The sequence below is a fragment of the Narcine bancroftii genome, chromosome 1, assembly GCF_036971445.1.
Source record: "Narcine bancroftii isolate sNarBan1 chromosome 1, sNarBan1.hap1, whole genome shotgun sequence".
Taxonomy (NCBI): domain Eukaryota; kingdom Metazoa; phylum Chordata; class Chondrichthyes; order Torpediniformes; family Narcinidae; genus Narcine; species Narcine bancroftii.
In genome coordinates this window covers 275,758,627-275,770,836 of record NC_091469.1, presented here as the reverse complement: position 1 = coordinate 275,770,836, position 12,210 = coordinate 275,758,627, and the positions used below count along the sequence as shown (strand labels likewise).

The 12,210-nt window shown below is 35.2% G+C and overlaps 1 protein-coding gene across 12 annotated transcripts in view; it reads left to right on the top strand.

Annotated features, from left to right (window-relative positions):
• Window positions 1-12,210, top strand: part of ppp6r3 (protein phosphatase 6, regulatory subunit 3) — a 104,740-nt gene that overhangs the window by 77,836 nt on the left and 14,694 nt on the right. For all 12 annotated transcript variants that reach the window (XM_069899670.1, XM_069899662.1, XM_069899653.1 and 9 more), the window contains 4 exons: window positions 8,124-8,178; window positions 9,753-9,883; window positions 10,082-10,209; window positions 11,964-12,114. In XM_069899670.1, the coding sequence (XP_069755771.1) occupies window positions 8,124-8,178; window positions 9,753-9,883; window positions 10,082-10,209; window positions 11,964-12,114 (465 nt within the window). The remainder of the gene's footprint in view (window positions 1-8,123; window positions 8,179-9,752; window positions 9,884-10,081; window positions 10,210-11,963; window positions 12,115-12,210) is intronic.

Here is a 12,210-nt window from a genome sequence, read left to right as displayed (position 1 = left end):
TGGGAACATGAAGCTGATGACTTAGCACAACTGCATTATTCGCCGTTTACTCAAAAACACTTATCTGACATGTGCTCCTTGTTTGCTGTTATGTCAGATAGGTGCTGTTTCTTGGACATGCTGAAGTTTCCTAATTCACAAACCTTTTCTGCATTTGACTTCCATCTTCCTCATGGTCTCCCATAGATTCTGTTCAGAAGACTAGAAGGGAAGTGGATAAAGTTTGGAGCCATTCTTACTTCTGTTGCTGGTTCTTGGTGAGGGTGGGTTTGATATCTTCTGGAAAATTGAACTTTTACTGGATATGACCAAATATATTCAGTGGCTGAAACTCTAAACTCTTCTGAAAAGATGTTTCCACTGCTGGATGATATGTTAACTAGTGAACTGTGTCAACAATGTACTGTTGATTCGGGCCTTTAAAGTATACTTTTCTCTTCCCACAGTCATACAGTGCTTCCTGTGAATGAAAGGGTACATCTTGCGTTTTCTGCCCTTGCAGAGGTTTAACGCAGCCCAAGTCAAACAATTAGCTCATTTGAGGTAATTTCCATTTTGCACTTTACGTGGATCTGTTCTACGATTTTTTTTCCTCTCTTTGCAGAAAATGGAATATTGCCATTTATTCAATTGCTTGAAAACTAAAATATTTATACATTCAACTACAATTAAACAAAACACATAAACAATGATAACCATTCAACGTTTCTTTAAACTAAGATTTGGATGTTTAATTTTTTTTGGTATTTTTGCCACGTCCAAAACTACTTGAAGAGTTACCTTTGGGGGTTCAGATGCTTGCCCAACCTTTTGACATTGTGGGATCCCATAGTTTTGATAGATAGCCACCATACATTTGTTGATACAGCAACTGCTACTTTTTAGTTAATTTGATAAACAATTGAAATAAAATGCCTCTGGAGCATTGAATGAAATAAGCTGTATCCTACATTGCAAATACAACAAATTTTTTGTAACCAGAATTCCAAATATCCGAAAGTTTTTTGGATGCAACATGGTGTCACAATTTGGAAAAAAAGTTGAATTTTTTTTTTACCCACCGTGCTCAAGTGGCGGTCTGGTGTGCGGTTAGCACTATTTTGAATCAATGGAGCTCTCATGTACAGCTGCAAGGTCAAGATTTCATCTACCTTCTCAAGTGGGTCTCTGCATTGGAATCAATAGAGCTCTCTTGTACTTTTGGAAGATATAGCTCAGGTGGGGTTCAGTTGCGTTGTTAGTGCCTTTGGAGTCATCTGGGCTTTTGTGACTAGTACTGTTGGAAGATACAGTTCAGGTGGGGGTCATTTGCACTCTTGGTGCCATTTTGAATCAATGGGGCTCTTGTGTACAGTGTACTGTTGGAAGATGGGTCTGTCACACTGTTAGTGCCATTTTGAATCTCGTGTACAGTACTGTTGAAGATGTCCAGTAGCTACAATGGCAAAAAGGTACTGACAATGTCAGTGAGAAGAAAAAGAGGAAGTATTTATGTTTGTCTATAGAACATAGTCAAGCTGTTGTTGAAACAGGACAGTGGTGTAAGTATGAAACATCTAACAGAGGAGTATGGTGTTGGAACGACCACAATCTATGAGCTGAGGAAAACCGTTGAAGTACTATTCTGAAACTGAGGAACAAAAGTTAATGAAAGATAGAAAAACACTGCATAAAGATAAAAATGAAGAACTGGAGCGTGTATTGATGGAGTGGATTAGACAGCATTGCAGTGAACACATGCCACTTAATGGTGTGCCTATCATGAGACAAAAAAAACTCTTTCATGATGAACTGAGAATTGAAGAGAACTGTGAATATTTGGCAGTCTGGTTGAGTAGATTTAAGAAAAGACACAACATTAAAATGATTAAAAAAGCATTTGCTGATCACAAAGCAGTGGAGAAATTCATTGACGAGTTTGCCAAGATCATCGGTGATGAAAACCTGAAGCCAGAACAAGTCTATAATACTGATGAAACATCACTGTTTTGGTGTTTTTGCCCCAGAACAACACTGGCAACAACTAATGAGACAGCCCTGATAGGAATTAAGAATGCCAAGGGCAGAATAACTGCATCAGGCATGCTTATGTGTAAGCTGGCAGTGAAAGGCAAAAGCATGCATTCTCATTGTTTTAAAGGAGTGAATTTCCTACCAGTCCATTATGACAACAGAAAGACATGGGTCACCAGGGATCTCTTTTCTGATTGGTTTAATAAACATTTTGTTTCAGTGGGTCATGCTCACTACAGGGAAGGTGGATTGGATGCTGACTGCAAAATTTTTAAAAATTCCTTGACGACTGTTCTGCTCACCCTCCCGCTGAAAGTCTCAACAAACATAATGTTCGTATCATGTACCTTCCCCCAAATGTGACTTCCTTAATTCAGCCTTGCAACCAAGGTATCCTTAGATCACTGAAGAGAATTTATAAAAACACTTTCTTGAACAACATGCTGTCAGGAATGAACAGAGGCTTGGGCGTGGTGGATTTCCAAAAGGAGTTTACTGCTGCCAATGCTTGGAGCAAAGTGACTAAAGACACATTTATACATGCCTGGCACAATCTCTGACCTGCAACTATGTTCCTTGATGGAATTCTGTGTGTCAGGGGAGAAAAAAAGTGTTGGCTGATCTCCTTGCAAGTGCAAAAGAAAACCTTCAGAATCCATCAGTAAGCTGGAAGAAAAGGATATTTAAGAAGTTGTTAACATTGATAATGATGCTCCAGTTGTTCATTCACTGAAGGATGGTGACATAGCTGAACTTGTTCTGCATCCAGGTGAGTGTGATGAAGAGGACGTAGTTGACACTGCAGAAAATGTGCCTATAGACGACATTGTGAACCTGTGAACAAGAGATCAGAACAAGAGATCATGTCAGTGTGTAGATTCAAAGACAGACCGCTAAGACAAAAACCATTTTAATGAGGCAGATGACATTGAAGGAAACATTGGAAAAAACCAGCGCTTAGAAATCCTAATGTTTGTTGCTGAATTTTGTAAGCCGAGATTGTTGTTTTTTGATAAGAATTAAACATCATTTTATGCTTGAAAAACTTTCTGTTGTTATTTGCTTTGTTTAACTGTGCATACAAGTGTTCTGCTGATGCTAGTGGTCTGCTTAGATGGGAATTTCAGATAATTGGAAACGTACAGAGCTAGAGCTAAAAGTAACATTTAAAATCTTCATCTTCTTGCAGATCATTTGGGATAATGATAATTGTAAGTGTTTTGAGGATACAGCTGGTCAATGTGTTGAGTGTCACAGATGATCGACTTGACACCTGTTTTGAATTGCGAACAGTCTGGCTCAAAGTGTGTTAGAAGTCTTTGACTTTACTCTCTTTAGCAAAGAAACCATCTTTGAAATATAGTTTCTCTTTGCTCTACTTTTGAAAATGAATTTTTAGATAAACTTTATTAATATTAGCACTCTTACACAAATAATGTAATAAGATGAATTTATTGGTATATTCATTCCAGGAATTGCAGTGATGAAAATAATGAATGTTGCATGCTCTTTCATACTGAAATGCAGAATACCAATTAAGATTTTGCCAGTTGCCTACATTAATAGAATCTGGCATTGTATATTTTATGGATGCATCACTGCCAAATATTATAAACATAGATAATATTTTCAGGAATTGTCTTTTCTAGATTCAGTGCTGACTCAAATAAAGCACTGTCTTCCAAGTCAGATCTGTGATCTGCCTTTTGTTCCATCAACCTGTCATCACATCCTTAATGTAGTCCAGATTTAGTTCAGTCCCTGGAATCTGCTACTGGCTTTGATTTATTAATTTGAAACTGTTGTTGACAGAGATGTATTTGAAAAGTAGGGAAGGGAAGACATCAGCTCATTGTGAAAACCAACTTTTAAGAGTACCAACTAGAGCAAAGACTACTGACACTTGAAATGTGTTGCATATTGCACAAGAAGGAAACAATGCTGCCAGGGGAAAAAAAAAGTCAAGGTATCTGGGCATCAAATGATCCTACAGTAGAGCAGCATTGAGCTGATTGTTACTTAAGGATGCCTTCCCAATATAAAATGGGAACTGAAGTTGTCCTCTTGCAATTTAGTAGAGGAGGGATAAGATCATCAGGATTCTCTAACTGGACCAAAAAAAAACAGAGTTTTTAAAGAAGTTTTTGGATTTGTTTCTGATTTCCTACTTACTTTGATTTCATCCACTCCAGGAAATGATTTGATCTTTTTATTGTTGTAATAAGGTAACTTGTCTTCATTTTAGCAGGAATCTATTTTTAACCACAGGAAAGTAGATTTTGCAAGAAGTCTTCATTTTGAATTCATATGAGAAGGTTTGAACACAAGATAAATTTGACTATACCATCTGGTTCAATAGTTGAAAAGTTTTCTTCAAGCTTATTCCCCAAATGTGTCACATTTCTCTCATTGCATGTGAGTGCAGTGCTTGAGGTTTCAACCTCCTATACTCCTATTCCCCATTTGTGCCTTCACTACTATAACCTGCATATTTGGTCTTTAGTCTCCTGAAGATGTCTTTCAGGTAAAAAAAAAGCTTTCAGATAAAGACCAGCTGCTTCAGGGCAAGACAACTATTTAGTGGGCTGAAACTTAGATTATTATTTTGAGTTCAATCCTATTGGCATTCATTTGATGGGTGGCCTGAGTGTTTTATTGCAGGAGAAAATGTATTGCTGATTTGTGTGTACACATTACCAAGTTTTTTTTTAATGAACAACTCATTTCAGCATTGCTCTCATGATTGAGAGCAAAAGCAGGAATATATTTTTTACATATTGGAGTCGGGGAAATATGAAGTAATCAATTAAATCCAAATTTATACATTAATTTTTGAGAATGGAAGAAAGAAATCAACAAGAAAGTGAAGGAGAAAGAACTTTTTTTTGAAAACTAAGGAATAGATGATATTGATCTTGTTCATTGGACATCAAGGAAATCAAGAAGACTTGATTACTCAGCTGTTTTAGTTCCAGATCTCTTGTTATTGAACTGGAACACTCGATTTCTTCCAAGTTCTTGGGTGGCTGTTGATGCTTTTGATAGGAATGCACTTTTAAGGGTAGACTGTTGATCTTCAGTGATGGGTCAATTTCTTTCTTTTAAATTTATTTTATAATGAAACAAATATTCTGTCCATAAAAATTAAATAGATTATATATTTAGAATGGTGTCATATTATAGAAATAATAATACATGGACTCGTATTCCAGTCCATGCATATATTGAGTAGATTAAAAAGAAAAATATAAAGAAGAGAAAAAAAGTTGGTTCTGATAATCTGACCCCAGCTACCAACCAAAATTGGAATTAGTATTCTCAGCAGTCTTGAAATCGAGCAATGGCCTCTGGAGATCTGACGAAACACACCCACTTACCTTCATCACACCTTGATCATTTCAGTTGTGAAAGTAAGCCATAAATGGACCCCAAATCTAATCAAAAAGATCTTAATCTTCTTGACATTGTCTATTTTTTTCCCAAACTTTAAAAGGACATGCATGATATCCAGTAGCCATTGACTATTGGTGGGTGGAAAGTCCTTTTTCTGTTTTGGCAATATTCCTCTTCTAGCATGTAATGTAGAAAATGCTAAGAGTTCTTAGGGTTAGATGATGAATTTACGTTTACATCTCTGGAGAAGCCAAACTTTGCAATTAATGGGCGTGGTTCTAGATCTATCCCAAAGATGGCTGAAAAGGTTCTGAAAATATCAATCTAATATTCTTCCAAATTGGGACAAAACCACAACATATATATCAAAGAGGATTCAAACTTTTTACATTTGTCACACATTGAGTTGATAACTGGGTAAATTCAAATGAGCTTAACTTTAGAAGTGTACTCTATGCACCACTTTAAATTGAACTCAAACTGTGCCTAGCACACAGAGATGAATCATGGATAAGGGCCAAAATTGAAATCTATTCTTCTGAAAGAGACATGTTAAGATCATTCTCTCATTCAATTTTGATCCTGATTGAAGAGACTTTTTAGATTCAATGTTTTATAATATAAAGCAGAAATGATACCTTTGTGTACAAATTGTAATTAAAAAAGTTCGCCTGTGAAATTCAGATCCAGAAGGTGTGAAAATACTGACAATTTAGAACGAATAACATTTCTAATTTGATAGTACCTAAAAAAAGTGTCTATTTGACAAATTAAATTTCATCATCTTTTGTTGTAAAGATGCAAAATTTTGTTGGATATAAAGATTCTTGAAAGTTTTAATTTCTAGTTGATTCCATTCTTTGTAGCTTGCATCTAAAGTAGCAGGTTGAAATAGATGATTAAATAGAATAAGACTAGTAAATATAAATTCCAAAAAAAATTCCTGAATTGACTCCCAAATCTTCAATCTATTTCTCATTATTAAATTCTTTATTATTTTTGGAATGGAGAGAGGTAATGGTGAACCCAATATCACCCATAAAGAGGTATTCTTAAGGGATGGATCAATTTCACACAAAGAAAATAGTTACTTGAATGATGTGAATTTTCCATTCCTGTAAAATTGTCTATTGAGGCTTTCTTGTTTTAGTATTGATCTTCTTTGGAGTTCATCAGTCATTCACCTTTTCTTGGGCTTAATAGGAAAAACAATAAATATTTTCTTTCAGCATGGTGCATAATTGACTCCAATTTAAAGATGCATTATTTAATTTGTTTGGATTGAAATATATTTGCTATTGGCTTAAAATATCTTGGTGGAAGAGAAATGCATGTATTTCTGTTTTGATTAGTACTAGGGATTGTCTTTTTGAGTAAACTATAGAATATTTTGAATGTTGGCAAATTGATTATGAAAATAAACAAACACTTTTTTCTATTGTTCAGCTGCCTCACAACTCAATCACCTAAATGATAGCATCATTTAAGAGACATTTAGACAATGTGCAAACACATGCAATTAGTTTAAATTGGCACAGACATCATGGGCTGAGGTATCTTTTCCAGTGTTGCACTAGGTAGATGTAGATTTTGATTTTGTTACTCGTGAGGAGCATTTCTCATTTATGTAACTACAATATAAATGACTGTCTTAGAGGTATTTCAAACATTCTGTAGAACTTTCTTTGGGGGGGGGGGGAACAAAAGCTGCAGATGCTGAAACCTTAAGTGAACAAAGAAGCTGGAAGGACACAATGTGTCAGGCAGTATTCAGTTTGTGACCCATTATTGAGACTTTATCTTTTTGCTGGATATAATACCGCCTTATGAGAACTTACTTGGGTTAATATTATTTATTTATTTATTGTTACTATTTAGATTAAAACAGCTTCCTTCCTTGGAATGCTACTTATCCTTTGAGTTCTTCACCTTCTCCATAACTGCTTTTTGAGCAAGAACAAGTTGGACAGCAGATTGTTTAAAAAAAAGTGCATGGTGGGCCTTGTATGCTTTGAGAATGGCAAAGTGGAGACACCTACAAAACAATACCTTGATAGAAATTTGTACATGTGACATTTCAATTTGTGGATAGTAAAAGCGTATCCTAGAGTGTGCAAATTATGTCAGAGGAAAGATAATACAGAAGACATGCAAGAGATTTCAGGTACTAGATTTGGAGCAACAAGCAATCTACTAGAGGAGCTCAGCAGGTCAAGCAGTATCAGTGGGAGAAAAGGAATTGTCAAGGTTTCGGAATTGTCAAGGTTTCAGAATTGTCAATCATTTAGAAGGATTCTGGTCTGAAATGCTGACAATTTTTTTACTCCCATTGTTTTCATCCAGTAGATTGTTTGATGATCATGCAGAAGTTAAGTATTTTCCCCATCTGTTCATGAAAATGTCACTTATACAGTTCTTTAAGCTGTTTGTTGTTGAAGTATGGCATGTGCTGCTAAGTCATTCACTTGATCTTTTCTATGCATAGTACAAAATGCATTAGTAGTAAAATATTGTATGTCTATGGTTAACATGAAAAAAATAAAATTCTAATTTTCCTTGATGAATTCATTGACTTGAAAGGCTTTTTAAAAATCAGTTTAGAGATTCTCTCTACTGATTCCAGTAATCCATATACAATAACCATGTTACTTTTAAAATTTTTACTATTTTTACTGCAGTTTTGTAATCCTAATCCAACATTTTTGAATCATTTGCAGTGTTCCTTTTGAGCGAATTGGAGATATCAACTTTTCATTGAATACAAATGAAAGTGTAAGTATTTTGTTTTTGATAAATTAAGTGGGGTTGAGGGAGGTATGTGGACAATAGACATTTAATTATTATATGGGTTAAATGAAATTAAATCCTTTTTTTTTACAAAACATGAACTAGCTTTTTTTTTAACTAGTTGTAAACAAATCAGAAAGGACCCAACTATGATTGACCCGTCCTTGCAAAAATAACTCACCCAGTTGACTATAAGAATGGTGTAGTCAACCTTGCATGATTTAAAAAGTATAGGTGCACCAAACACAAATATAAAATTAAAATGATGAAACAGGACATTTTATTATAGATCTATATTTATCTGTACACGAGCCAGAACATTGTCCATTGTTTTTTCCTAATTGACTTGGCTTCTAATTCAGTTTTGTGCTAATAGGTTTATAATCTTGGTTGTGCTATTCAACTAAGTTCTGACTGAAAATGAAATATCTCCTTTGTGTGAGATCTCCCTTGTTTCTGTTTCTAATTCAACCATTTTGGTGCACTAGTGATTGCCTTGGAGCAGTATGAAAATCTACAAAGAGAAAAAAAATAAAATGGAAGTAGCTTTTCTTGTGCTGGGGAGGGGAAAAAAAAACCTTGAAATGTGGAAAGAGAGTTGTGGAGGATGGAGAAGAAGAATTTGTGGTAATATTCATGTGAATGATAATCTGTATTGAAATGACATGCTGGAGGAATTCTACAGGTCACACAGCGTTCATAGGGGGTAAAGATATATAACCAACATTTTGGGCCCGAGCCCTTCTTTGAGATAAGAAAAGGGGTTTAGGCCCGAAATGCTGATTATATACCTCTACTTCCTATGGACCTGCTGAGTATCTCCAGTATTTTTTTTACTACAAGCACAGCATCTGTAGACTTTCATGTTTCACTGTATTCAACTGCTTGGAATGAAATTTAGAAAAGATGGCAGAAATGACTGAGTCACAGGTTAGGGAAAAATGTCAAGAAGAGGCTGCAGTTTAACCAAAGTTATCCAGGTAGTAAAATGACCTCAAGATTAGAAATTGATGCTAGAAGCAGTTCTGCATTTCATTCAAGAGTTATCCCCATCTGATCACTGAGAGAGTTAAATAAAAATTTCTCAGTGATTTTTGGTAAACAGGTCAAAATGACCTCTTTGGAGGTGGAAAGTCACTAATCTAAATGGATGGAACAGCAGGACATAATTGAGAAGGTAACACAGCTGCAAGCATGATTGGGTAATAACAAACAGAGCATTGGTCCCAGAATTTCTTTGTGCAGTTAACCTAACTTTTGTGTATTTATTCATTACATTCTTTCTATTATGTTTCTTGAAATTGAAGCACTGAAATTTCAAAGTTTCTATCATTGTTTGAAAAATATTAGAGTTGAGATATTCTGGTGAAATATGGTTTTCAGCTCCATCAATCGAGTTCAGTCGACTCATTGTGATATTTAAGTTTATTTTCTAATCTAGTGGAAAATTCCGTTTGGGATATTATTTCCTTTGACGCTAATGTATTGCTTAATGCTAAAATAATATAATTTTTGGATTTCTTTTGAGATCTTGTGACATTTTGTCCATCTTGCTTCAGGCAAATGTAGCACTATTTGAGGCCTGCTGCAAAGAAAGGATACAGCAATTTGATGACAGCGGGTCTGATGAAGAAGATATTTGGGGTGAAAAGGACATCACATTCGCACAGGACGCAAAAAATCGACACAGGTGCGTTGCCTTGGAGAAGGGCAGCAATAAAATTGCCCATTGTATTAATTCTAAGACTTCCCTGTTGTTCACATGAATACTTGCTTCTGGCTTCATTGGTGACCCACCTTCTTCTTCCCATCCCATTAAGATGCTTTAGCTATGGCAAAAAATAGAAGTTTTTTTATTGACTTAACAGTGATTTTGTATTATGCACAGATGTTCTGGTAGCACAGACAGTGAAGAAAGCACAGATTCTGAAGATGAGGACGGTGATAAACGGAACAATACATTTGAGCCCAGTGGTACCAATCCAGATGACAGAATGGAAATAGATGCAAATGATGGCAAGTAGTAAATGCATACATTTTCTTCAATGTGGAGTCATGTGGATGTCATCTTTATGAAGATGATCAACTTAAAATTGCTCATAATTAAAATAAGTACTTAATTTTTTGAAATAGGAGTTCTCTGTATATCTCAACTATATTCAAATGTTGAGTTGACTTTGTTATGGAATGTTTGTTTCCAGTGAGAATTTGTTGAATGTGTACATTGTCAGTCACCAGTTTATGATGTCTCTTGGTGTCAGAGTTCTAAGCATGGAAATATGCCCTTGAAATCAAATTGTTCATGCCAACCAAGGTCCCTGCCTGTGGTTCACTCGCATGCATCTAAACTGAATAAAAAGGTGGGAGAAAGGGGCAGGGGGAGAAGCACAGGCTAGCATGTACAAGGTTATAGGTGGGAGGATAGAAGGGAAAAATGCTGAAGTGAAAGAGGAGGGGAGAGTAACTCTCTGATATGAAAGGGAAGGAAAGGAGATAGGATAGGGAAAGGGAGACTTGGGGAAGGGGTTTAACAGCATTTAATGTTGATGTTATACTGTCTGGTTAGAAAGAGAATACTTCACTATTCTGAATTTTGTTTTGAATCTTGGGTAAATAGATAAAAACAAAATGCTGCAAATGGTCAAAATCTGGAATAAAATAAAATGCAGCAAGTATTTGGCAGCAAAATAAAACAAAGTTAGTGTTATGAGTTGAAGAACAGAACAGTAATAGTTAAAGCAAATTAACTGCAGATGCTGAAAATATGAAATTAAAACTTGTGGTATAAAATATTTAACATATCAGGTAGCTTTTAGAGAGAGGAATAGCATTAATATTGCAGGTCACGAACGTTCATCAGAACTGGTTAATTGAGAAAATGAGTCAGAAAAAAGAGAAAACTTTTTCTTACTCTATTAGTTCTGATGAAGGAGCATTGCCTCTGTTTCTCTCTTCATAGATGCTCCCTGGCATACTGCTTATTTTTAGCACTTTCTTTTTTTTATTAAGGGGGTAATTGTATTCATTTATCACAACTGAAACATAATTTTTCATATTCCTTATGTTGAATCTTGGTTGTTTAACATAATTACCTTTATTGTATACTTCTGCAAATGGTTTGTTACTTACCATAACCTTATTTTGTTAAATTCTGGCTGTAGCAATTAGCTGTAATAAAGGGACATTGTAAGCCCAGAATTGTTCAATATTAAGGTTACAATTTATAGGCAGCAATTCTACTATTGTGAGAATGCTGAGGAGCAATCAGCTGCTGGATGGGGTTACTTTCTCTAATAGCTTGTTTTCTCAGGAGATAATATTTATTAAAGAAACTCTGTTGAATATTGCAGTTAATGTATAAGCAAGAACAAGATTAGACTTGGATATGATGTCTCTTTTAATCATCAACCTATTAAATCGTCTGCTGAACAATGCTTCCACTCTGTACAGCAAGAGTATTAACAAATTGGCTACTTGCGAAGACATGGCTGTGATAAAGACCTCTTGTTGTACAAATTTTATTAAGCAAGTTTATAGGAGGGTCAGGAAAAGTAAATTATATAGTAGAAGTATATATAGGATCTTGGGTGATTAAACAAGTTGAGAAGCTTATTAACCGTGATGGAAAATACTTGCTATTTTGCAAAAACTACTCAAAAATCTTATTTGTGTGTTAAGTATGCACTCTTTTTAACTTGAATTAAAGCAATGTTTGTCATGGATTATTGGAGTAAAGCACTGATAAACGTAATAAATTGTTTTTAAAACAGCCCCCGGGTGGACAGCAAACTTTGAAGTGCCTATGGAAACTACAAACATAACTGCAGCAAATTCCAGTGGACCTACTTTGTGGAGTTCTGGTGATGCTGTACCACAAGAAACTGGATGGGCTACGTTTTCTGATTTTTCCTCTCAATTAAGGTAATATTTACAATGTTCATCCATTAAAGAAATCATGTTGAATTATGTTCCTTAATTATTAATATTATTGAGTAGTCTGATCAAGTTGCCAATCCT